Genomic DNA, 26,787 nt, shown 5'->3' on the forward strand with positions numbered 1-26,787 from the left:
TGAAGCCTCCCTTCCCAGCTGAGAGATCCCTGCCCCGCTCCTGCTTGCACGCAAGTAGGAGTTGGGAGGCTGCTCCGATAGGCAGCATGAAGCCTCCCTTCACAGCTTAGTTGTTGGGCTCAGGGAAGGTGGAGGCAGCCCGGAAGCTACATCTGAGAGCCCCTGCACCACCATCATAGGGGGACTTCCGAGCCAGCCAGAGCCAACTGCTCCGGGCTGCTGAGACTGCCGCCGCTGCGTTTCCCGGGGACATCAGATGAAATCTGGGGACATTCCGGGGATAGAATTTGTATGGGGACTTATTTGCAAATCTGAGGACTGTCCCCGGGAAACGGGGACCTCTGGTAACCCTATGCTAAGTGCCAACAGAAAAGGAGTCGAGATGGGACCACCGGGAAGCTTGGTGATATCATCAGGTTGCCTCGGGGAACCTTAAGATCTACAGAAGTACAAAAGAGGCATTGTGTTGTTGGTTTTTGAAGTGGAAAAAATGAAAGAGGCCTTCCACCCCAATGGGGAGATATACGAAACAGACGGCTCCCTCCATCAGCTTTGCCAAAAGCTCAGAGGCATCAGGTACCTCTGCCCCTGAGCTGTGCCAGCTGATCATTATAAGAATAATTGGTGCCCACGTTTTCCTCCCCTGTCCCTTTTACCTTTGTGTTGTGGAGGGTTAGATCATAAGCCTGCGGGCAGCGACTGTCTTGTTTTAACTGAATGTATGTAAGGCACTCCAGGAGCTGTTTTGGCAGCAGAGCAGAGTCAAATAAGTAATCAATCAATCAATCAATCAATCTGGAAGCTACTAGATGAGCCTTGCAGGATCCCGAAGGAGAGCATGACTCATGGGCTGAAGCTCTGAAGGGGAGCGCTCAGCTTGTGCGATGAGGATACACACACTGCCAAATTTTGTTCCACCTGTCATCTTCCGCTGCCGGGCGTTGCCATGGCAACCATGCACCACCCGAACCGCTCATGCAGTTGATGCAGCATTCCAGTGAAACATGTATTATCCAGGCACCTGCACTCAAAAATGTGCTTGGGATTCAGGCACCTGCCTGTAGGGTTTTTTTTAAAAAAAAATTTTGGACCCCTTAATTCCCCAACCCAGAGTCCTGCCCTCCCTGTCTGTTCCCTCTCTCCTTCCCTCCCAATACCATGCACTTCTTCCTGTCCGGTAGGGAAGAGATTTTCTGCAGTCCTGATGGATCTTTCACCGCACAGAAGTTGGAGTGTTTGTGAACATTCTGTTACTGCAGAACATTTGAAACCTTTGCCAACCTGGTGCCCACCAGACGTTTCAGACTCCCATGAGCCCTGGCCAGCATCTTATAGGACATGAGAAATAAGCCCCTGGGAATTCTGCCTGGAGCTGTCAAAGAATGCGGGAGAAGAACAAAAATGGGAACTACTGAAAATATAGAGAAACCAATAGTTAAAGATTAACCATTGATAGAATTAAATCTATATGCATATTGATTAAAACCATGCAAATAATAAACCTTTACAATAAAAACAGTGTGGAACCAGCCCTTTCATTAAAAAGCAATCAGTTACCAAGAGCCTGTTGGAACAAGGAAGTACAGTCATACCTCGGGTTGAATGTGCTTCAGGTTGAACGCTTTTGGATTGTACTCCGTGGCAACCCAGAAGTAACAGAGCATGTTACTTCCGGGTTTTGCCTCTCTCACATGCTCAGAAGCTCAAAATGACATCATGCGCAGACTCACCGTTGCGTCTTACGTTCTATTCAGGATGCGAACGGGGCTCTGGAACGGATCCCGTTCGCATCCCGAGGTACCCATGTATTCACTTGTCAACAGAAGGACAACTAGGAGGGTTCCAGTTTTGCTTTTTCAGGGAGGGAGTGTTAAGATATTCCATTCCACCTTAAAAGGAACAGGCATGATTGTTGTGTGTCCCATGCCTGTTTACAGTCCAGCACTGCTAGCTGGGAACTTCCGTTTTTGTGTATGGCTTTTGCTTTAGCTGCTTGCTTGGACATGAAAGGGAGAAGTCATGTTTTTCCTTTGTCCTGAATAAACTGCTTGTAAATATGCTTTACATATGCCTCTATCTGCCATTCTGTTGCGAAGAATCGGCTGATTAAAGCATGCTCCAGCTTCTGAAGAGTTCTGAAGCTGTGGGTCGCTATTTCATGCTGTGCCTAGGACCGGTGATCGCCCGGCTACTGGGCAGTGGGCTGGAGCCAGCTGGGGGGCTGTAAATTGCCCTCGTTTCCTTGGACACATCTCAACAGGGAGTTCCAGAGTGTGGGAGTAGGCTGGGTACAGTGTTCCAGTCTAGAAGACTTAGGTTCAAATCCCCCCTTGGCCATGAAGTTCACTGGGCAGCCTTGGGTAGTTGTGAGGATAAAACAGTGAATCACTTGTATCACTTGAAGCTCCTTGGACGGAAGAAGGAATATCTGATAGCAGCCCTATATAGGGAAATTTTCAATGTTTGATTTTTTATGTGTTGGAAGATGCCCAGAGTGACTGGAGCAACCCAGCCAGATGGGCAGGGTATTATTATTATTATTATTATTATTATTATTATTATTATTATTATTATTATTATTATTATCATCATCATCATCGCATCACCAATCAATAAAAAACCCCTGCATCACAAAGGTAAACTTTAAATTTACTGCTACACCTCTGTTTGCCTCTGTTCCTGACCACCACAGACATCTGGTTCTTGGAAGATGATCTGGATGAGATTGTGGTCATGGGACTGGAAAAGTCTCCCTGCCCTGTCCCAGGTGTTCTCACCTGGTACCATGGCTCTTCTGCCAACATCTCCGAGTTGCAAGCAAGGGCTTCTTTTAAAAAACAAGGGGAACAGGGAGGGGGGAAGGTGAGGGGGGAAGTCAGAAATTCTTCTCTGGCTCAGGTTTCAACCTGAGGCAGAGAAGAATTCAAGCGCTTTACAAATCCTTCCCTCTTTGAACCGCAAATCCTCCTGGAAACTTATCCACGGGACTCCAAGGCTTCCTGCGGCAAACTGCTTTGGATGTTCCCTATGCTGGTCTGAATCCGCAGCAGGAGACAACTGTTTACACAGAGGGTGTAAAGTGTCGAACAGCCAGAAGGGAGCCCTTGTCATGCATCTCTCTGTTTACTTCTGCCTTCTCGTTTGTTTTCCCCCTGAAAGTCACGATTGTGCCGGGGATGTGGAAAAGCTGTGACGGGACTTGTGCCAGGATGCTCCCAGCTGGCCACATGCCGGTTGCCGTAGGAACCTGCAAGATGCACATTCTAGAAGTTGTCCTGAAAGGAGAGGAGGAGTCGGTTGGACAGTTGTAGGAAAGGGGGCAAAGGAGCCCTCGGATCCAAACCACAAAGTCTCAGGATGTCCTGGTGAGTTGCCGGCGGGCAGGGCAGTTCCGAAACGGGAGCTTCTTATGGGGACCAGTTGCCAAATTTGCCGTCCTACGTATTGGGGACAGTGAAGTGGGCAGGGAGATAGGGGTCTCATTTCTGGGGCCAGAGACTCCAGTCTGCCAGCTGGTTTCCTTAACTAGAAGAATGAATATCCATCAGGGGACGTATAGGGCCCTGTGCCTGTTTTCGCATCACAGACCATGGAATTTGGCCTCTGGTGCAGCCTAAGTAAGCAGGAATTCCAAGAATCTGAGTCTTCATTTTTAAAATGAAAGGGCTGTTTCTAGCCCTCAGAGTTAAGCAAGGAGAACAATCAGAAGAATGTACGTCATGTTTTTGCTAAGTTGTGATAAATTGAGAGGGTGTTTTCTTAAACCGTGGCACCCAGATCTGGACACGGCACTCCAGGTATGGTCTAACCAAGGCAAAATGTTGTTGTTGTTGTTTAGTTGTTTAGTCGTGTCCGACTCTTCGTGACCCCATGGACCAGAGCACGCCAGGCACTCCTGTCTTCCACTGCCTCCCGCAGTTTGGTTAGACTCATACTGGTAGCTTCGAGGACACTGTCCAACCATCTCGTCCTCCGTCGTCCCCTTCTCCTTGTGCCCTCCATCTTTCCCAACATCAGGGTCTTTTCCAGAGAGTCTTCTCTTCTCATGAGGTGGCCAAAGTCTTGGAGCCTCAGCTTCAGGATCTTCCAGTGAGCACTCAGGGCTGATTTCCTTCACAATGGAGAGGTTTGATCTTCTTGCAGTCCATAGGACTCTCAAGAGTCTCCTCCAGCACCAGAATTCAAAAGCATCAATTCTTTGGCGATCAGCCTTCTTTATGGTCCAGCTCTCACTTCCATACATCAATCACTACTGGGAAAACCAGAGCTTTAACAATACGGACCTTTGTTGGCAAGGTGCTGTCTAGGTTTGTCATTACTTTTCTCCCAAGAAGCAGGCGTCTTTTAATTTTGTGACTGCTGTCACCATATGCAAAATAGAGTGGTACTATGTACTATTCCTTCTCTTGGCCTCGACAATATATTTCTGTTGATGCAGCCTAGAATTGCATTAACTTTTTTCCCCCCTCTGATTACCAGTTGCTGGAAACCACAGGAGGGGAGAGTTTTGTGCTCAGATCTTGTTTGCAGGTTTTGCACAGGCATGTTTCACAGAACTGAAGAGTTGGAAGGAACCCAACTCCCTCAACCTTTCCTCATAAGGCTTGGTCTCCAGACCCTTGATTATCCTGGTCACCCTCCTCTGCACATGTTCCAGCTCTTCAAAATCCTTCTTAATTTGTGGCACCCAGAACCGGACATAGTATTCCAGGTGTGGTATAATCATATAATCATAGAATCATAGAATCATAGAATCATAGAATCATAGAATAGAATAGAATAGAATCATTGAATCATAGAGTTGGAAGAGACCACAAGGGCCATCGAGTCCAACCCCCTGCCAAGCAGGAAACACCATCAGAGCACTCCTGACATATGGTTGTCAAGCCTCTGCTTAAAGACCTCCAAAGAAGGAGACTCCACCACACTCCTTAGCAGCAAATTCCACTGTCGAAAAGCTCTTACTGTCAGGAAGTTCTTCCTAATGTTTAGGTGGAATCTTCTTTCTTGTAGTTGGAAACCATTGCTCCGTGTCCACTTCTCTGGAGCAGCAGAAAACAACCTTTCTCCCTTCTCTATGTGACATCCTTTTATATATTTGAACATGGCTATCATATCACCCCTTAACCTCCTCTTCTCCAGGCTAAACATGCCCAGCTCCCTTAGCCGTTCCTCATAAGGCATCGTTTCCAGGCCTTTGACCATTTTGGTTGCCCTCCTCTGGACATGTTCCAGTTTGTCAGTGTCCTTCTTGAACTGTGGTGCCCAGAACTGGACACAGTACTCCAGGTGAGGTCTGACCAGAGCAGAATACAGTGGCACTATTACTTCCCTTGATCTAGATGGTATACTCCTATTGATGCAGCCCAGAATTGCATTGGCTTTTTTAGCTGCCGCGTCACACTGTTGGCTCATGTCAAATTTGTGGTCAACCAAGAATCCTAGATCCTTTTCACATGCACTGCTCTCAAGCCAGGTGTCACCCATCTTGTATTTGTGCCTCTCATATTTTTTGCCCAAGTGTAATACTTTACATTTCTCCCTGTTAAAATTCATCTTGTTTGTTTTGGCCCAGTTCTCTAATCTGTCAAGGTCGTTTTGAAGTGTGATCCTGTCCTCTGGGGTGTTAGCCACCCCTCCCAGTTTGGTGTCATCTGCAAATTTGATCAGGATGCCCTTGAGTCCATCATCGAAGTCGTTGATAAAGATGTTGAATAAGACCGGGCCCAAGACAGAACCCTGTGGCACCCCACTAGTCACTCTTCTATTTAAGGCAGAATAGAGCTGAACTATTGCTTTCCTTGACCTGGACATTATACTTCTGTTGATGCAGCCTAGAAGATCATTAGCTGTTTTGCTGGAGTCCCTCTGAAAGAGAATTGTGGGTGGGGAGCCGGAATTACAATCCTGCATTGTGGTCTATAATAATAATAATAATAATAATAATAATAATAATAATAAAAATAAAATAATTATTTATATCCCGCCCTCCCCAGCCGAAGCTGGGCTCAGAGCGGCTAACAACAATAAAAGTGACACAACATTCTAAAATCAATTTATTCTGAAATCAATTCAAAATCAAATTAATGGCGGCAACCATTGGGGTAGAGTTCTGTGATGATTACCAAAAGAAGGGGTCAGGCTGTGCCTTGGCCAAAGGCCTGGTGGAACAGCTCTGTCTTGCAGGCCCTGCGGAAAGATGTCAAGTCCTGCAGGGCCCTAGTCTCTTGTGACAGAGCGTTCCACCAGATCAGGGCCATGGCCAAAAAAGCCCTGGCTCTGGTTGAGGCCAGCCTAACCTCTCTGTGACCTGGGACCTCCAAGATGTTTTTGTTTGAAGACCATAAGGTTCTCCGTGGGACATACCAGGAGAGGCAGTCCCGTAGGTACGAGGGTCCTAGGCCGTATAGGGCTTTAAAGGTTAAAACCAGCACCTTAAACCTGATTCTGTACTCCACCGGGTATGAGGGTCCTAGGCCGTATAGGGCTTTAAAGGTTAAAACCAGCACCTTAAACCTGATTCTGTACTCCACCGGGAGCCAGTGCAGCTGATATAGCACCGGGTGAATGTGATCCCATGGCGAGGACCCGTAAGGAGTCTTGCCACGGCATTCTGCACCCGCTGGAGTTTCCATTGACTCATGTTAAGCTTGTGGTCCACTAAGACGCCTAGAGCCTTTTCACATGTGCTACTGGCAAGCCAAGTGTCCCTCATTTGATATTTGTGCAGCTGTTATTCTTGTGTAGAACCTGACATTTGTCCCTAAAGAACTTCATTTTGTTAGTTTGGGCCCAGTTCTCCAATCATCAATCCTGATTCTGTCTTCTGTGGCATTAGCGACTTCTCCCAGTTTGGTGTCATCTGCAAATTGGATGAGCATCCCCTCAATTTCTTTAAGTCATTTATAAAGACGTGGAACAACAACAGGCCCAGGATAGAACCCTGAAGCACCCCACTTGTCACTTTTCCCCAGGATGAGGAGGAACCATTAATGAGCACTCTTTGGGTTCGGTCAGTCAACCAGCTACAAATCCACCTAACAGTTACTCATCCATCCCACATTTTACCAGCTTCTCCACAAGAATATCACGTGGGACTTTATGGAAACCACTGTGGATTTGGCCACAGGATGTTTGACTAGATGCATTGATGCTTCTGGGAGAGAGGATTCCAAGTCACCCAAGCCTTTCGTTTTATATAAAAAAATGGTCCTTTTTTTTTCTTCCCCAAATTCTTTAATTAATTTTCACAAAATTATATATATTTTTTTTTAAAAAAATATTTATTAAGAATTTTTATAAGAGAAAAGCATAAATAACAAACAACATTGCCTATATCATACACAAAATTTCATAACTTGTTTGGACTTCCTCACGTCTCCTGCTCCCACTTACATTGTTAAAACGTTTTTTCAAGCAAATTATCATCTTGTTTACAATCTTATATCCACTCGTTTAAATATAATCTGGTAGTTCTCCCAAAGGATTTGTCTTTTCCTTAATCTAATTTTCACAAAATTATAAACAACCAGACAACAAACAAACAAACAAACCCAAATCATAATCTTATTAGAAATTATGCTCATTAGCATTGTTAAGTGATTTCCTCGCTTCCCCTTGGTTGAATTTCCATGCATATCCATTTAATGGTTTTCCAAATCACAGTTCTTATAAAATTTACCTTTAGCTTTAACATCTTTCAATCTTTACCTTTTGAACTTATACGTATTGATTCATCACTTAACTTATATAAAATCCTAAGCCTATTCATCCACATGTCATATAAATATGCTGTGGTTGGTCCTTTTGGGCGAATGGCGTAAAGCCCCCAGGCATCTCAGTCTGTTTTCAGCCTGCTCCCACCCACCTGCCTTACTGACGACCTGTCCAAGTGTAGCCTTATTAGACTTTACCGATTGGTGGGCTCTGCGTTGCTCCCGGATGGGAGGAAGGAAGTCAAATGACACCGAGGGTTGGTTCAGAGAAAGAGTTCTTTATTTCTGCTCTCCGGAGCAGCAGAAAGGCACTCGCGTGGTCAGTCCACAGCAAGTCCAAAGAAATGAGAAATTTCATGCAGTATATATATCCTCCAGGCACCCTCTCCCCCCTTCCTCAGGAATCCAGCCCCGTCAGCTTGTACACACAGGTTGACATCACAGATGTTCCTGCTCCGGTACTCTTAACCATAAAAGGGTTTTCCTTCCTGTACATCTGACCATAAAAGGGTATTCCTGTTCCTATACTCTTATCTTGGAGCAAGAGGTCACCAACTCCAAGAACACACTCTGGCGCTGTTCCCAGACTAGGTCTGTGCGTCAGAGTGTGGTAAGATAAGACCCAGACATGTCATCCCTACTCCACTGGAACAGCCAAGGTCGTCCATTGCCGTGACTGATAAAGGAGAGAGCTTTGTTTGTACAGCAGTGTTCTTGTTATGCATTTGCTCAACAGCTCAAGTTAAGGCATTTTAGAAATGCTCTTTTGGAGAAAGAAGAAAAGCGGGGTTTTGGGTCCCGTTTCAAACTGACTGCACAGAAACCCATTCCTTGACAAGGAGTAGCACTGGCTGCCGCCACCTCCTCCTTAGCACCGGTGTTGTCATTGTAGGACTCAGCTGAGAAGAGCATTGGGGGAAACCTGAGTGTTGGTTCTGCCTGCCAACGGGCACCAGCCAGCCAGCCCTGTAAAATGGCAAGCCAGATCATTGGTCCAGCTAGCCCACTAGTATTGATTGTGCTGACTAGCAGACATTCTTCAAGGCTTCGGCTTCCTAAGATTATTTCCATTGAACATTCCATGTTTTCTCACCACGGTTCTCCACCTGGAGCTATGGGTCATCCCCTAACCCGGGGCAGGCAACCTTTTCTTTTTCTACAGTGGTGGGTGAGGAAGGAGGGCTGGGCCACCTTCTCTCTCTGGTTTCACCCACACAACACATTTAAAGCCGTCCTTCTATCTGGACCATAACTAAGGCCCTGACATTTTGAAAAACACACCTAAGCAGAAATGAATATTATTATGCCTTGCAGAAGTCAACAAAGCTACATTAACATTGAGATCCACCATTGATTTTTCTCTGCTGCTTCTTAAAAAACAACCCTGACTTGAAAGGGGATCTCCTTCCTGGCAGGTATCTTGGCCAGGTGGGCAGACAGGTGGGCAAGTCAGCAGGTGCTCAGCTGACAACCTTCGGGAAGAGATGGGATCGCTTTCAGAAATCCCTGGCACAGCAAGGTCTTGGATGCATTTTGCAGAGGGGCTTCCAAGAGAGCAGGTGGCCCTGGGTACCACCATTGCAGCATCCTCATCCTCTTGAGGAAGCACTGCATTGCTTGCGTCCAGGTTGCTTGGACCGGTGTGCAGCATCCCATAGATTGCTGAGTCCCCGCCCCCTTCATTTCCCTGAGTGGCGGGAGAGAGGAGGCTTTGCACATGAGAAACAACACCGGGGACCTTCAGTCTTTTTGCAAGCTGAGTAGACTAAACTCAAGCAGTGGGGAACCTCAGGACTAGCTGCTGAATGTGGCAGCCATATCTTGCCCACGGGTTAAACCAGCTGCGGGTAGTCAGTGCGTTTCAAACCCTCTGTAAGTTAGGGACTTCTCCTGCATGCAAAGATAGGCACATGGGCTTCAGCACATGGATGTAGCCAGGATTTTTGTTGAGGGGGCAGGACCTGGTTGGAGGGGCAAGACTTTGGGGGGGGGCAGAACTGACGTGATTGGTCAGTTAAGTAAATCCGGCAGGTTGAGCAGACGAGACCAGTACAGTCATACCTCGGGCTGAAGTAGCTTCGGGATAAGTATTTTCGGGTTGCGCGCTGCGGCGACCTGGAAGTAACGGAGTGCATTATTTCCGGGTTTTGCCACTCGCGCATGCACAGATGGTCAAAATGACATCACACGCATGCGCAGAAGCGGCGAATCGCAACCCACACATGCGCAGATGTGCGGACGCAGGTTGCGTTCGCTTCTGGATGCGAATGGGACTCCAGAACGGATCCTGTTCACCTCCAGAGATACCACTGTAGTGGGTTCAACAGTCAAGAAGGGGGTTTCTGCGCATGCTGTAGAGCAGGCATGTCCAAAGTCCATTTCGGGGGCCTAATCTGGCCCACCGGTCGGTTTAATCCAGCTCATGTGGCAGTTTATTTTCTGTGGTAAAAATCCGGAAAAACAACAACTTCAATCCTAAATAACAACCTTCGGGTAAAATCGTAAAAAAAGGCTCAACAACTTCAATCCTATTTAAAAAGTCAACAACTTTGGTTGGCCCTCACGGCCCTTCACTTCATCAAATCTGGCCCTCTTTGAAAAAAGTTTGGACACATAGAATCATAGAATCATAGAGTTGGAAGAGACCCCAAGGGCCATCGAGTCCAACCCCCTGCCAAGCAGGAAACACCATCAGAGCACTCCTGACATATGGTTGTCAAGCCTCTGCTTAAAGACCTCCAAAGAAGGAGACTCCACCACACTCCTTGGCAGCAAATTCCACTGTCGAACAGCTCTTACTGTCAGGAAGTTCTTCCTAATGTTTAGGTGGAATCTTCTTTCTTGTAGTTTGGATCCATTGCTCCGTGTCTGCTTCTCTGGAGCAGCAGAAAACAACCTTTCTCCCTCCTCTATGTGACATCCTTTTATATATTTGAACATGGCTATCCTATCACCCCTTAACCTCCTCTTCTCCAGGCTAAATATGCCCAGCGCCCTTAGCCGTTCCTCACAAGGCATCGTTTCCAGGCCTTTGACCATTTTGGTTGCCCTCCTCTGGACACACTCCAGTTTGTCAGTGTCCTTCTTGAACTGTGGTGCCCAGAACTGGACACAGTACTCCAGGTGAGGTCTGACCAGAGCAGAATACAGTGGCACTATTACTTCCCTTGATCTAGATGCTATACTCCTATTGATGCAGCCCAGAATTGCATTGGCTTTTTTAGCTGCCGCGTCACACTGTTGGCTCTGGTGTAGAGGAAAGTAAGGGGCAGATAGGAAACATAGACCCTGGGTAAGCACTCCTGGAACCTCACCCCGCTGCGGCATGTCACAATATCACCTCTCGGTCTTCTCCCCACTTGGACTTGGCCTACCGTCACCCCCTCCCCCCAGGCTGGCTCTCAGGGTGGAGGGAATTTGTGTCACTGGGAAGAGCATTCTGAGTGCAAGGCAGACAGAGTTTGTAAACTGAATTGTTCTTAAACCGGACTGTTCTTCAACTGAGGTGTATACGGCTGATGTCTGGAGGGACACAGATCATCAGCACTTGACAGGATCCGGCTGTCGCAAGGCATCTTCAGTTGCGGTTACACAACGGAGCAGCCTTTAATGACTTTGGCAAAAGGCAGCTACCCTGTTATGGGAAGCTGTCAAGGCAGCTTTACAGCTCCCCAGGCGCTCATTCACCTTATGCTATTTTTGCCCTGAGTGCGGCTCTCGTCGCTCCAGTGTCTTCTAAAAGCACAGAAGGTGTTGGTTTTATTCGCTTCCTGCTCTCCGCCCCCCTCCCTCCCCCTTTGCTTTTTCCCTGTTGCTTTTCTGCCTTAAGCTCAGCCCTCCACGCTTCGCTTTGCATCCTGCGCAGGCTGGTCCTGATGCCTTTTCCTGACGACCCAGATCGATAGTCAGATGATAAGCAACACCTTTCTTAACTGGGCTTTGTTCACCTGAGCAGAGAAGGTTTTCTGCCGGCCTTTTCTACAATTCGAAGTGAGATGAATAGCAACGGCTGAGGCCACATAATGCAGCTTGCATTCAAAGCGCATTCCCCAGCCACGGCTTTCCCCAAAGCATCCTGGGAACTGTAGTTCGTTAAGGGTGCTGAGAGGCGTTAGGAGACCCCTGTTCGCCTCAAGGAAATACAATTCCCAGAGCTGTTTAACAACGAGTCCCTCTTGTATCATTCTAGAATAGCTCAGCTGGTTAGAGTGTGGAGCTGAAGATGCCAAGGTTGCAGGTTCGTTCCCCGCAAGGGAGAGCTGCAAATTCCTGCATTAAAGAGGTTGGGCCCCTTCTTCTCAGGGCTCCTCCATCTTTCCCAACATCAGGGTCTTTTCCTGTTCTTAGACTGAAGTAAAGTTCTCAAACCAAGACACTATTTCCTGTTTTGCGGAGTTTGTAAACCGAATCGTTCTTCAACTAGACTGTTCTTAAACCGAGGTACCACTGTATATATTTGCGAATAAACCATACGTCTGTTCAAGGGACATATATGCACTGCACAAACTTTGCTTGGTCTATGCATTGCACAATTGCCACAGACACACCTGTGATATTGCATGTACAAACATGAGAAGATAACTGCCTAATTCGCCTCTGCATCCAACAGATACAAATGTCTCTGTGCTGATTGTTTGCACAAACAGAACCTGTCTATCTTTTTCCTTCCATTTGTTGTTTAGTCGTTTAGTCGTGTCCAACTCTTCGTGACCCCCTGGACCAGAGGACACCAAGCACTCCTGTCTTCCACTGCCTCCTGCGGTTTGGTCAAACTCATGCTGGTAGCTTCGAGAACACTGTCCAACCATCTTGTCCTCTGTCGTCCCCTTCTCCTTGTGCCCTCCATCTTTCCCAACATCAGGGTCTTTTCCAAGGAGTCTTCTCTTCTCATGAGGTGGCCAAGGTCTTGGAGCTCAGCTTCAGGATCTGTCCTTCCAGTGAGCACTCAGGGCTGACTTCCTTCAGAATGGAGAGGTTTGATCTTCTTGCAGTCCATGGGACTCTCAAAAGTCTCCTCCAGCACCATAATTCAAAAACATCCATTCTTTGGCGATCAGCCTTCTTTATGGTCCAGCTCTCACTTCCATACCTCACTACTGGGAAAACCATGGCTTTTACTATACGGACCTTTGTCAGCAAGGTGATATCTCTGCTTTTTATCTCAGCTGTCTATGTTTGTCATTGCTTTTCTCCCAAGAAGCAGGCGTCTTTTAATTTTGTGACTGCTGTCACCATCTGCAGTGATCATGGAGCCCAAGAAAGTAAAATCTCTTACTGCCTCCATTTCTTCCCCTTCTATTTGCCAGGAGGTGACGGGACCAGTGGCCATGATCTTGGTTTTTTGATGTTGAGCTTCAGACCATATTTTGCGCTCTTCTCTTTCACCCTCATTAAGAGGTTCTTTAATTCCTCCTCACTTTCTGCCATCAATGTTGTGTCATCTGCATTTCCTTCCATAGGTAAGATAAATCCATACCAACAATAAAATTAAAGAGGCACATCCCTGCCTTGGTGAAATGCTCTGTGTGTGTGTGTGTGTGTGTGTGTGTAAAATATATACATGGCACATCATGTGTACACATGTTTATAAAGTGCACAAGTGTGTGTCTGTGTGTGTGTGTTTGTCTGCTCCTGTTTCCATACGGAAAGAGCCAAGAGTCTTGTGGCATCTTAAAGACTAGCCAATTTATTACAGCCGAAGATTTTGTGGACTGGAATGGTGATATATATTAATCATATGCATTCCTGTGTGTCTGGATAACATGTCTCTCTAATAGCATACATGCTCAGCTCTCTGAGCATAACACACATCACATGCAGGTGCAAGAATTGTATGCAGGGAGAGCATATAATAATGCAACCAATAGCATAACAAGATGAGAAGAGCATGCTGGATCAGGCCAGTGGCCCACTTCTAGTCCAGCATCCTGTTCTCCCAGTGGCCAGCAAGATGCCCTAATGGGAAATCTGCAGCTGGATTCGAACACAAGACTCTCCCCTCCTGTAGTTTCCAGCAACTGGCATTCAGAAGCATTGCTTGCTCCATAGCTTCATCCTCCATGGATTTGTCCCATCCTCTTTTGAAGCCATCCAGCTTGGTGGCCACCACTGCTTCCTGTGGCAGGCAGTTCCATAGTCGATATATGTTGATATAATAAATAACACTGTGCCCATGGAAGATGTTAACTCCCTGTCTGTTTGGTGGGCATGCAAGTAAACCCTACACGTAGTCTTCCCCCTACTCAAGTGGTTGCACCAATTCAATGAATAGAAGAATGCAATCTGCACATGTTCAGGTGCTTTTTAATCCTTGTCAGCGGAGGGAACCCTGGAACTGAAAGTATGTTGGGCTGGAATAAACCCTGACTCCACACATTTTCCCTAAAGCAAAGGCAGATTTATCATTAAGGAATGCTGTTAAATGACTCTGATTATGATCCTATCTTTCATCCATATTGTTGCCACCCTGAAGGCTCCAGGTTCAATCCCCAACGTCTCCTGGTACGCCTGGGAATCTGAAGCCTGGTTGTAGCCCTGGGAGTTGCTGTCAGTTGGCTGTATTGCCCTAGGTGGACCAGTGGCCTGGCTCTATATAAGACGACTTCCTGGGCTCCTGTGATTTCACCCCAGATCAGCTTGGTCTCCGGAATCTCCTCTCCTCCCCCTGCACATGTGGCGTGGCTCACTTTCTTGAGCCACCTGCCACTGTTCACTTATTATTTTGCACCTGCTCTCTGCTTGGAGCTCATGCCAGTAAGGATTGTACTAACAGAAGCGCGGGAAGTTTGCAGAATTGACTGGGGTGACGGATGCTGCAGCCTTTTGGCAAAAGTTTGGAGCCGCTGGTCTTCCTTGCACCGTATGTAGTATGTGCCCAGATAGCGTATCGCTTCCCCTTCTCCCTTTTTTCTGGGGAGGGGTGGCAAGCAACCCCAGGAGGTTCAAATATCCAGGTCTGTCCACTGCTGAGCTTTCTCAATGCAATGGATTATTACTAACAAAACATAGCAGTTAAGTAAGAATGCTTTGTTCTGGTGGAACGGGAGGCGATGGGCTCTCGGTTGCTGGAGTTCTCAGAGAGAGAGTTTGGATGGCCATCTGTCAGGGATTTCTTTAGCTGGGCTTCCTGCATGGCAGGGGGTTGGACTGGATGACCTTGGGGGTTCCCCTTCCAACTCTATAGCTCTATAAATGAGGGGGTAACGTTCAGCTCACCCGCTCCCTCCCATTCATCCAAAAGTGGAGCTCTGCCAACACTGAAATCCTGGCCTTCTTTCACCTTGATCTTCCTGTGCCAGTGACCTAGAAATCTCCCCTCCTGGGGCACCCGACTAGGAGGAAGCCCGCTTCCATCTGGTCCCACTGCGCAACAGCGCCCCTTGGTGCCCGTGCCAAGGCATTGCCTGGCAGTAGCAGCCCAGAGAGGACGAGGCGTCGGGTGGTTCTGGTGATTAGGCACCCACCTCCAGGATTTTGCAGGATTTCTGGAGGCTTCCAACTTCCTGACGGCCAATTTTGTTTTATTTTCTCCCCCCTCTCCCTCCCTTTTCTTAACCATCTAGATATGAACTGTTGTTGTTCGAGAAGCAGAGAGCGGGGAGGGGAGAGCGCGCGGAGTGAGGTGGCGAGAGCCCGGCGCCAAAAAAGATGCTAAAACGTCACAGGGAGAGATTTCCTTATTGGGTCTCCCTCGCCTGCATCCTGAGTCCATATATGGGCATTTATGTCACAGCAGCCTCGCTCGGGGAACTCCAGAAATGGAAGAGCGGAAGATCAGAGGCAGATATATAAACCCAGGCTGCGTCTCCTCGGCTCTTTGCTTACAAACACCGAAGAGCGGAGAGAGAGACGCACCTGCCCAGCTCAGCCCAGGTGAGGCCTGGGATACAGATACAGCCCCCAGCTCCCTAGGAATTCAGAGCATCCTCCTCTCTCTCTGCCACCCGAGGACCAGCATCCCTGCGTCTTTCCACCTGTCGGAGGATCCCTTTACTCACCCCACCTGGAGCTGAAGCGACCTCTGGCTTGGTGGGGGCTCTGAGCAGCCAGGGAGGGGGCTCTCTCCACCCTTCCACACCTCCTGCTTTCCTCTCATCCTTGCCCCCCCATTCCCTCCCCCCATCTCATTTTCTTCAATTTTGGAAATGTTGAACACCATGGATTTCTCGCACCAGGACCCTCTGTATGACAAGTGTCAGCTGAAAGCAGGTGACGCTTCCGCCTCCGGGCAGGACCAGGAGTCCCAACTTTTGACGGAGCAGCCGAGAGAGGGAGCCTCTGATTTTCTCCCAGGTAAGGAAGAGAAGTCTGCTCCATCTCACCTTGGGAAGTCGGGCGGGGGGCGGGGCGGTGGATGGACCTGCTCTGGATTTTTTAACCTGATTATTTCACGTGAAAGCAAGCCGGGGGGGGGGGCGCGGCAGGTGACCGGCATCAGATTTGTGAGCGCACAGCGGCACGGGCAAATGCCCTTCTCTGAAATGATGGTGTTATAATGGTTAGGGTAAATTTAAGAGTCCGTTAATTGTTTAAAACGATGTGGGGGGGGGGGTTAGTGGGGGAATGTGGTTTAGAAATAGGCTGTGGTGGCATTCATTAGAATTGCGTGGCTAGAGGTGTGTGAGGGGGGGGGAGGTTAATACAAAAGAAACACAGAATAGAACCAGAGGGGCTCCCACGAGGCCATCCAATCCAACCCCTGCTTTGTGCCCACCAGATTCTATACGTGCTCAAAGCATTCTCGACAGGTGCTGGTTTAACCGTTTAACCCAAAACTTACAAAGGAGGTGGTTCTTCAAGTTCCCTGCTAGGCAGCTCATCCAATTGCAGAACAGCAGGACATTATTATTCCCATTTTGCAGATAGGGAATGGTGGTCGAGAGAATGACTGAGGAAGCCCGTGCAAAGGTAGACACCACCCCAGTGCCCCAAATTTGGGTTATTCCCATTTAGAATCTCCCTTTTTTTGGCCAGTGCTCTGCACTGGATTGAAAATTGTGCTTGGGTCCAAGAGGGGAAAGTCCTTATCTCCGTGGTTGACCCTCTACCTGTCATGCAGGTAACATGTCCAGGTAGGGCTGAAAAGGACACCTGCCTGAAGCTTTGCAGAGCTGCTGCCAGTCAGTGCAGACAGTTCTGAGCTAGATGGACTGAAGCCCATCTTGTGTCTTTTCACTAGGGCAACCTACTTGCTGTCTCCCAGTCTAACCAATGGTTAATTGCTAAAAGGAAGGGTCAAGGCTGAAATGCAACTGGTGGAGGCCTTTACCCCCCAGATCCCAAGCCTGTGAGGCTGGGTTATAGCTGCTTAGACTCTGCACATGCTCAGGAACTCTTCCTCCTTCCTTTATTTCATGTGCTCTGGAGCCATTAAGACCTGGCCCATGGAGACCAACTCTGGGATCTAGCCCTGGGTCCATGAAGCCTTGAGCCCGACTCACCTCCTAGAAGTGTTGTGATGGTCAAATGAGTCAGGTGTGCGTGGGCATCGTAACCCACCTCAAACTGCTGGGTTAGGCTGCAAATCCACCTTGAACAAGCGAGTGCCTCATTGCAGGCACCCCACAGGAGGACATGCCTCACCCCTATTGCATCTGGGGCACGAAACAGGGCCATGGGGAGCTACATTCTACCAGCTCAGGCTATTGGTCCACCTAGGTCAGGTCCCTGTCCTTGATTTGGTGCCTGATCTTCAATGTCACAGTCAGGGAAGGGGCTCATCCCATCACCTGCCACCCAATGGCCACCTGTTTAGCTGCATTGCAAGGGGTTAGACCAGATGACCCCTGGGAAACCTTCCAACAGTTCCATGATGCCAGGACTCTTTTGGCTGAAGGATTAAAGCTGTGGCCATCTGCTTGCAAAGCTATGTGTGCCACCATCCTAAGGAGCCATCGCACCTTCCCAGAAACCTCTGTTGCCTTTTCTTGTGGAGCTCGGGTGTTCTATGATTCTATGTGTAACGAAAACCCCATGTTTCTGTTTTCCAGGTGACTTTATGGGAGCCACAATGAACCCTGAAACCACAGATTACTACTTCGTCTCCGGACAGCCCTCCCCACCGGTCAGCTATACGGGCAGCTTTTTCATCAAGACAGAGCAATGCCAAGACCAGGAGTCCCTCTTCAACCTTATGTCAGGCATCCTTGGTCTTTCTCCCTTCTCGTCTTCAGAGGCCCAACAGAGGCAGCCGGACGCTGCCTACAGTGTCCCAGAGGCCATTCAGAACCATTTGGACCTCTATTCCACCTGCCAGCCCGAGCTGAACATTTCTGTGCGGCCGTCATTAGCTGAGCAAAGCTATTCCACGTTCTCCAGCCCTGACACCATCCAGCAAGCCCAACCTTCCTCCGACGTGAGGGCCTCTTCCCAATGCCTCTTTAGCGAAAAACTGTTGGACAGCAAACAGGACATCAAGCTGTCCGCCATCTCCCCTTCCCTGGAGAAGTTCAAATCTCCTTGTTCCCACTGGGACCCTCTCAGCCAATCTCAGAATTACCTACCAGTGGAATACACCGCTCCAGAGACATTCCGCCCCACAGAGGCCAGCCAGACAATGTTCCCCCAACTGGCATCAAAAACCGAGAATGTGCTGTCCGTCAGCTGCCAGTCGGAGCTCAACGGACTCCCCGAACAGTCGGGTTCCTTCGGACACAATCTGGACTTCACTTGCCTGCCAGAAAGGTTCTCCACCCTCACACAGATCCCCAGTGACTTTGTAGAGGCCAAGATCCCCAATTTACCGCCCCAGCTCATCCAAGACTTTGAGTCTTCCTTGCCCCAGACTGAGGTCATGCCAAACCTGGCAAGCACCAATGACCAGAGACTACACACCAGCCACACCCCGCCTTCAACTCCCATGACGGACTTCCTGGCCCATTCCTCCGGCTCCCTGGTCAACCCTCTACCCCCCAGCCGGACCCCCGGAGCCGTCCCAGAGGCAAAGAAGAAGCCTCGCCGGGGGAAGTGCTCCTCCAAATGCTTCTGCCCCAAACCCCACGAGAAAGCCTTCGCCTGCCCGGTGGAGAACTGCATCCGTTGTTTTGCGCGGTCGGACGAACTCAACCGCCACCTCCGCATCCACACCGGCCACAAGCCCTTCCAGTGCCGCATCTGCCTGCGGAACTTCAGCCGCAGCGACCACCTGACCACGCACATCCGGACGCACACGGGGGAGAAGCCCTTCTCCTGCGACGACTGCGGGCGCCGGTTCGCCAGGAGCGACGAGAAGAAGAGGCACAGCAAAGTCCACTTGAAGCAGAAAGCCCGGGCGGAGGAGAAGCTCAAAGGCCTGGGCTTCTACTCCGTGGGACTTTCTTTCGGGATGCTGTGAAATCCCGGGGGTGTGGGTGCGAATCCTGTTGGGACTTTGCGGGGAGGTTTTTTTCTTTCTGGAAAGGCCTCTGGGAAACTCAGGTTAAGGTTCCTTCATGCAGCAGAGAGTTGAAAGGAACGATAGACGTGGCTGGACACAAGCATTGTGGCTTGTCCTGTTGATTCATTTTTTGGAGGTGTCCGGGTGGAAGAACGTGAATGGAGGGGACCAAAAGGGTCTGGTGGGATGCGGGCAAGAATTCAAAGTCATTCCATGCTCATTTGCAGAGGAGTTCGGGTCCAAAGGCCAGCTTCTGAGTTGTCAGAGAAATCTGTATTTTAGCAGAGGTGAGCTTCTGATTTTCAGCACCACATGAGTAGCGGACAGCTCCCAGTGGCTGAGCCGGGCTGAGCAAGGAGCTGAATTTCCCAAACAGCATTCGTAAATATATATATATATTACAAGGGGGGAGAAACACCTATCTCTGTTTTACACAAGAACAAGACAACTTTACGGTTTTTAATGAACTGAACCTACTTTCATTACATAAGCACTTTAACGGGCCTTCCAGGGAGAGGGAGGGGGTAATTTTAAAAAATCCTAAGAATAAAATTTCTCATGTTCAAACCGCAGGGCTGGGGAAAGAGACAAAGTTGTATACAATCAGCACAGTTCATTGCTTTGTTAATGATGCAAATTGTTGCTGTGGAGTAGGCAAACTTTGCTTAATGAACATTTTGTATATAATTGTGATTGCAGGATTGGGTGGGCGGGGTGATTCTCATTTTTTATGTAAATCTCTCTCTTTGTAAAAACAGAATGTGCCAGGGTTATTACAAAGCTGTGTTTATTTTTACAATAAACGAAATTTGTTTTAATCTAAAAAAAAAAAAAAAGTTTAAAGATTTCTTCTATGTGGCTTTTTACCACCAGCTTTGACCCCAATACAGATTCCCCCCCCCCCCGAGAAACCCAAACCCTTCAGTAGTGGGGATTGAGAGACAATTCCTAGTTCCCTGTTTTACCTGAAGGCAGCACAACGGGTGTTTCGGATGTAAGTGGGAAAGGGTCTCCTAGGCAGAGATGCTCATTTAGCAGCAAAGAGGATGCAGGAATCTGCTTTGTGGAGAGGAACAAAGCCCCCGCCCCCCAGCCAAAGATATCACCTGTCCAAATCTATCCAGATTCCTGCCCAAACCACCTCTTGCCTGGATTGTGATGGCCTGGGACTGGGGCTCAGACTCGGAACCAGAGGAGTCTCAGTCCACACCGGACCCCTTGCCTCAGGCATCATCTGAACCAAGTCTGGGGCCTGATCCTGAAGAGTCCCGGTCTGCACAGGTTCCCCTGCAACAAGCACCAGCTGGGCCGAGTCCGGGGCCTGAGCCTGCCCTGGCTCCAGATGCAGGGATTACCTCGTTGCCTCCAGCTGGGCCATCACTTACAGCTGCTCCACTACCGGTTGGGTCAGGGGAGGCTGAGGCGGCCTCTGGGTCTAGTAACCCACCAATGTCTCCCAAGCTGCAGAGACTAAGATCTGAGAGAAGGAGAGACCTGAGTACTCGCAGGAGGAGTGCTCACCTTCGGGCGAGACAGGGAGGTGAGTCACCGGGGGGTCAGGACCGGCCGTTACCCTGACAAAGATAAAAGGCTGTCGGACTCCGCCCCAAGTTGTGGGAGCAACATTGCTGTTTGCTAGAACCTGCCTGTTACCCTGTGCCTAACCTTGCCTGGTTTCCTGCCTTGGCCCTGTCGGACTGACTCCTCATGGAGCCCTTGGATTCAGGACCAGACCTGGACCATGTTGCTCGGGTTAACCCCCGGGCCCAGCACATGGGTAATTCTCCTGCACCCACTCTGATTTTTCTATCAAGGCTCTCCACACGGCATGAGTTCCCAGCACTCTGCATCTCCAAAAGCTGTCTTATCCTCTTTTAAAGCCATCCAGGTTAGCGACCATCACTGCCTCCTGTGGGAGGGAGTTCCACAGTTTGTGCTGTGTGAAGAAGGACTTTCTTTTATCTGTCCTGAATCTCCCAACATTCACCTTCACTGGATATCCACAATGTCTAGTATTTTGGGAGATTCATTGCTCTGCACACTTTTGCCCCAGGCCCTGTCAATCACTGCAATGTGGCCCCCTGGAGCTCTAGGCTTGTCAGTGTTGTTGGGATGCATCCAAGGGAACAAGGGCAATTGGCAGGCCCCCAACTGGCTCCAGCCCACTGGCCAGCAGCCGGGCGATCTCTGGTCCTTGGACCAGCATGTAACTGCGACTCAAACCTCAGAAACCTTCAGAAGCTGAGCACGCAAGCCAGCAGAGAAAATAACTCTCTGCAACAGAAGGGCAGAGAGACAGAGGCTGTGTAAAGCATATTTACGGCAGTTTATTTAGCATACATTAGGACAAAGAAAACATGTCTGCTCTCCTTCATGTCCAAAGCAAGAAGCATAAGCAAAAGCTATACACAAACGGAAGTTCCCAGCAAGCTGTGCTGGAATGTAAACAGGCATGTGACACACAACAGCTTGTTCCTCTTAAGGTGGAATGGAATATCTTAACAAATGTTTGGGACATTAGACTGTATGCAGTACAGTAGTACCTTGGTACTCAAATGACTTGGCTCCCAAATAAATCGGCTCCCGAACGCCGCAAACCCAGAAGTAAGTGTTCTGGCTTGCGACCGTTTTTTGGAAGCCGAACATCCGACGTGGCTTCTGATTGGCTGCAGGAAGCTCCTGCAACCAATCAGAAGCTATGCCTTGGTTTTTGAACGATTTCGGGAGTTGAACGGACTCCTGGAATGGATTAAGTTCGAGAACCAAGGTACCACTGTAACTCTGTTTACGTCAAGAAAGCTGACATAGGACCATGATAGCGAATCTTTCATTTCAACCGCATTGCCAATAACCAGAGATGAAGGCAGATGTGCTCCAGATTCTGGCAGGAGGAACAGCTTGATGGTCATCCTGTTGAGGAATGAGGCAGGCTTCTGTAATCACTCTGAGCGTATTGTGAAGGACAGAGTGTGGTGTCCTGCAGGAGGAATAGACCGGAATTTTACTGGGAGACAGAGCTTGAGCCAGAAGAAGTAAGAGCTGGAAAGAAACAGCCTACTTGGGACTCAAATCTAGTCTGGTGGAGAGAGATTCTTCCAAGGAAAAGGGAGAAACTCCCAGACCCAGTGAAGGGAGGGGTGTGGAGAGCCCTTTGGTCTATTACTTAAAGTACCTCAGGAGCAGGATTGTTAAATGGGGTGGATGACTGAAAGAAAGTGAGAGTGAGAGCTGGACCATAAAGAAGGCTGATCGCCGAAGAACTGATGCTTTTGAGTTATGGTGCTGGAGGAGACTCTTGAGAGTCCCATGGACTGCAAGAAGATCAAACCTCTCCATTCTGAAGGAAATCAGCCCTGAGTGCTCACTGGAAGGACAGATCCTGAAGCTGAGGCTCCAAGACCATTGGCCACCTCATGAGAAGAGAAGACTCCTTGGAAAAGACCCTGATGTTGGGAAAGATGGAGGGCACAAGGAGAAGGGGACGACAGAGGACGAGATGGTGGGACACTGTTCTCGAAGCTACCAGCATGAGTTTGACCAAACTGCGGGAGGCAGTGGAAGACAGGAGTGCCTGTCTTTTATGGGGAGGGTGGAGGGGGGGGAAATGGGGGGGATTAAGGATGATATATTTTTTGAGAAAATGTTTTGTTGAAATTCCCAATAAAAAATATTATTTTTTATAAAAAAGAACCAAACACCTGTCAATCTGCCTCCCATTATCCTGTCAGCCTCTTCCTTCCTCGCCTTTTTGTTTGGAAGACTGTGAGGATCTGCTGTTGAAAAGACCAAACGACAGAGAGGTCAGCGCTCTCAAACTACTGCAACCTCCATGCGCCGCACTTTGCCAGCACACAGTCAACAAGGCCACAGCTGTCATCCGTGCTGTATTTGAGCTACAGCTGCTCCCTGCAAGCAGGCAGGCCGAATTCAGCTTGGGAGGTGATGTGGTACAGCCTTCTCCTTGGGGGAGCCAAGTAAAATAGCTCCAGACAAGTGGCCGAGCACCACCAGTGTCCCGTCTGCCCTGCTATGCTATGAAACTGCAGGTTTAAAATGATCTCCACAGACATAATATATTAATGATGGACTGGGAAAGGCTTTGGAAGCATTTTGGAAGATAGATTTGAATTTGAAAGTACTGCATGCACTTTACTTTACTGAAAAAGAACTACATGGAAATGATGTATCGGTGGTACGTATTTGTTGTTGTTGTTGTTTAGTCATTTAGTCGTGTCCGACTCTTCGTGACCCCATGGACCAGAGCACACCAGGCACTCCTGTCTTCCACTGCCTCCCGCAGTTTGGTCAAACTCATGCTGGTAGCTTTGAGAACACTGTCCAACCATCTCGTCCTCTGTCGTCCCCTTCTCCTTGTGCCCTCCATCTTTCCCAACATCAGGGTCATTTCCAGGGAGTCTTCTCTTCTCCTGAGGTGGCCAAAGTCTTGGAGCCTCAGCTTCAGGATCTGTCTTTCCAGTGAGCACTCAGGGCTGATTTCCTTCAGAATGGAGAGGTTTGATCTTCTTGCAGTCCATGGGACTCTCAAGAGTCTCCTCCAGCACCATAACTCAAAAGCATTGATTCTTCGGCGAATGGTCCTTCTTTATGGTCCAACTCTCACTTCCATACATCACTACTGGGAAAACCATAGCTTTAACTATACGAACCTTTGTTGGCAAGGTGATGTCTCTGCTTTTTAAGGTATGTATTTAATCCCGGTTAAATTAGCATAAATATACAGAACAAGTTCTAACAAGCGTTGGAAATGTAGAGAAACAGAGGGTACATTTTATCATATGTGGTGGGAATGTAGGAAGGTCAAAAACTATTGAGAAATGATTTATAATGAAATGAAAAAAATGTTTAGAGTAACCTTTGCTAAAGAAAACAAAAACCTAGAAGCCTTTTTTATTAGGTATTCTAGGAGCGGAGATTCCAAAGGAACAGAAAAAAATGTTTCTGTATGCTACAACGGCCGCCCGGATACTGTTAGCCCTGGGGTGCCCAAACTTTTTTCAAAGAGGGCCAGATTTGATGAAGTGAACATGTGTGACGGCCGACCAAAGTTGTTGAGCCAGATTAGGCCCCCGAAACGGACTTTGGACATGCCTGTGTTAGCCCAAAGATGGAAAAAAGAAGCAGTCCCAACGGAAGAAGATTGGCAATACAAGTTAATGACTATGCAGAAATGGCAAAACTAATGGGAAAGCTCAGAAATGAAGATGACAAGAATTTTTAAAAAGAATGGGAAATGTTTATTATGTATTTACAAAAGTATTGTAAATAGGTTAATACATTGGCAGGATTTTAAGAACACTTGTAAATTTAGAAAGAATGTAAGAAATTCGAGGTAGAAAAATAATTTGGAGTAGAAATTATATGTAGTTGAAAAGGAAAGTAAGGAACCAGGGAAGGGGGGTGAGAGAAATCATGGGATTCAGAGAATCCCGGATTTGATATGGTTTGGGGTTTGTTTGTTTTTACAGTTTTTTTTGTTCGTTGTTGTGGTGTTCATTGTTATTTGTTTTTTATTTCTGTTACTTTTGTAGAAAAATTAATTAAAAAATATGTTTGCTTGTTTTTAAATGCTATTCACCTACTTATTTGAAATCCTACCAACTTACATTCCTGTTGGCAAATGAGCTAAAACCGCCTGCAGAAACCTTTGCTCTGAGCTCCCTTGCAGCTCAGGTTTTGCAATGTTTATCTGAAACAGATTTGCAAGGGAGCTAAGGTCTTGCAAGAAATCCTTGCCCGGATGTAACAGCTCAGATTTTGCATAGGTTTTGTTTTGTTTTGTTTCGAATTGCAAGACAGATCCTTTGCAAAGCCAGGTAGTTTGCTGGGATAGCTCTCTACTTGGAAATCTGCCTTTAAAAAATGCCTCGCTTTGAAGAGGGCATTGCAGAGTTGGAAAAGGTTCAGAAAATGGCAACCAAAACGATCAAAGAGTTGGAACAACTGGGACTTTGAAGTTTAGCGAAAGACCCCACAGCTAATTCTCCCCTGGCCTCCTCGCTGGCCCAAGTAGGACCAATTCAGCCAGCTAGCCCTGGGGATTATTCTAATGCTTATTTCCCCTAAGTTGAGTTTTGATTTTTATTGTTATTCATGTTTTTATACTTTATTTTATGCTGCTTTTATAATTAAGTGTTTTAAATTTGTTTTTGAACCGGGAAGGGCGGGGTATAAATAAAAAATTATTATTATTATTATTTATTTTATGAAATCAGGTTTTGCAACGACTGAAGATTTAGCGTCTTGCAAGCGTCGCTGGAGGGAAGGTTGCTGAGCGCTCACTTTGCAAGGCGCTTGCAGACTTAGCTGCCGGCAAAGCCCGGATGTGAAAACACGACGCAGTGCAAGGAACATCCAGTGACTCAATAGCAGAACAACAATCTCAGCACATTTCCCATTCTTTGCAAATGGGTTTGCGCTCGACGTTTATTTAAAGCTGCAGCCCGTGAGGTAATGGACGCGTGTGTGTTGGCATGTGTTGTCAAGAGAGACACTCGCTCTTTCCAAATTCTTCTAGTTTTCCCTCCGGGGTTTCAGAACAAAGTTGTTCCCATAACAACCAAATGCCGCTCTTATGGCGAACAAGGCCCTGGTTCCACATTGTTTCCTGCAGTTATATCACAATCCGGTTCTGATTCTCGCCTTGCTGCTCTGGAAGACAACATACAAATGCAAGATAATAATAATAATAAAATAACAATAAAAGCATGATAAAAAACAAACCTGTACTGAGTTGAATAGGATTGTGATGGCCTGGGAATCCGATTCAGAGGCTGAACTGGAGGAATCCCAGCCTGCACAGGAGTCCCCGCCTCCAGGGCCGGCTGAGCTGGGGCAGGGCCTTGATTCTGAAGTGCCTACACCTGTGCTGGATCCTCAGGAGCAGGCACCAGGTGAATCCACTCTGGCTCCAGAGGTGGTTGAGGACTCAGTGCCTACAGGTGAGTCTCCCCCTGGGCCCAGTAACCCTTCAGCCTCTCCTGAACTGCAGAGGCTCAGGGCAGAGAGGCGAAGGGAACTGGTTTCTCCCAGGAGGAGTGCTTGCCTTAAGGCCAGCAGAGGTGGGTCTCCTGGGGGCCGGGACCGCCCCTGGCCTCAGAGAAGATAAAGGCCAGTCAGCCCAGTCCCTGGTTGCGGGAGCAACGTCGTCGAAGAGCTGTTTTGGCCAGCATCCAGTCCTGTTTCCCCCAGAGTTCCTGTCCTTGCCCGGCTTCCCTCCCCGCTTTGCCCGTGGAGGACTGTCTGCTGACCCTCAACTCAGGTCCTAGACCTCGCCCCACGGTAACCTCCCCCCTGGACCAGCACAAGGATCCAAACTGCAGCAGTCTGATTGGTCCTAGAACAATGCAGCAGTATGATTGGTCGGCAGGAGCCACCCAATCCAGCTCCAGATAAAAGTGAACCCACAACCTGGTTGGCCTACAGGAGAATTCTGGAATTAGCCAATCACATGCAGCCCATTGTGTAAATAATGTATATAAAGCAGATACTTTGAGGGGACTTTCATTCCCTCCTCACCACTATGAGCTGAATAAAGAGCATGAAATCCACTCTCGACTCTGAGTATATTTCAAAACCAATAACCCCCAGTCCCTAGCCATTACATTTTTACTCCAGCTTTCCTCTAAGGAGCCCAAGGCAGCATCTTATCCTCACAACAACTCTGTGAGGTCGGTTAGG

The 26,787-nt window shown here is 48.2% G+C and overlaps 2 protein-coding genes across 4 annotated transcripts in view; both read left to right on the forward strand.

Moving 5' to 3' along the window:
• Positions 1–3,256: 3,256 nt before the first annotated feature.
• On the forward strand, positions 3,257–19,925 carry EGR4 (early growth response 4). Of its 3 annotated transcripts, XM_083756659.1 has the most exons (4): positions 3,270–3,365; positions 15,278–15,587; positions 15,890–16,007; positions 17,705–19,884. In XM_083756659.1, the coding sequence occupies exon 4, from the start codon at positions 17,713–17,715 to the stop codon at positions 19,045–19,047; it is 1,335 nt and encodes a 444-aa protein (XP_083612785.1). In that variant the 5' UTR covers positions 3,270–3,365; positions 15,278–15,587; positions 15,890–16,007; positions 17,705–17,712; the 3' UTR covers positions 19,048–19,884. The 3 variants fall into 3 exon arrangements, with proteins under 3 accessions (XP_083612786.1, XP_083612785.1, XP_083612784.1); XM_083756660.1 differs by lacking the exon at positions 15,278–15,587 and having other exon boundaries at positions 3,257–3,365; positions 17,705–19,925; XM_083756658.1 differs by having other exon boundaries at positions 15,278–16,007.
• Positions 7,898–26,787, forward strand: part of FBXO41 (F-box protein 41) — a 120,975-nt gene continuing 102,085 nt past the window's right edge. Inside the window, exon 1 of the mRNA XM_083756481.1 lies at positions 7,898–8,306. The gene's annotated coding sequence lies outside the window, so the exon portion shown is untranslated. The remainder of the gene's footprint in view (positions 8,307–26,787) is intronic.

Source organism: Podarcis gaigeae (assembly GCF_964106915.1).
Source record: "Podarcis gaigeae genome assembly, chromosome: 9".
Taxonomy (NCBI): Eukaryota; Metazoa; Chordata; class Lepidosauria; order Squamata; family Lacertidae; genus Podarcis; species Podarcis gaigeae.

Coding starts and splice junctions, on each gene's coding strand:
- EGR4 (XM_083756658.1), top strand. CDS start 15,860: ATGTTGAACACCATGGATTTCTCGCACCAGGACCCTCTGTATGACAAG. Junction 16,008..17,704: donor AGCCTCTGATTTTCTCCCAG/GTAAGGAAGAGA, acceptor TCTGTTTTCCAG/GTGACTTTATGGGAGCCACA.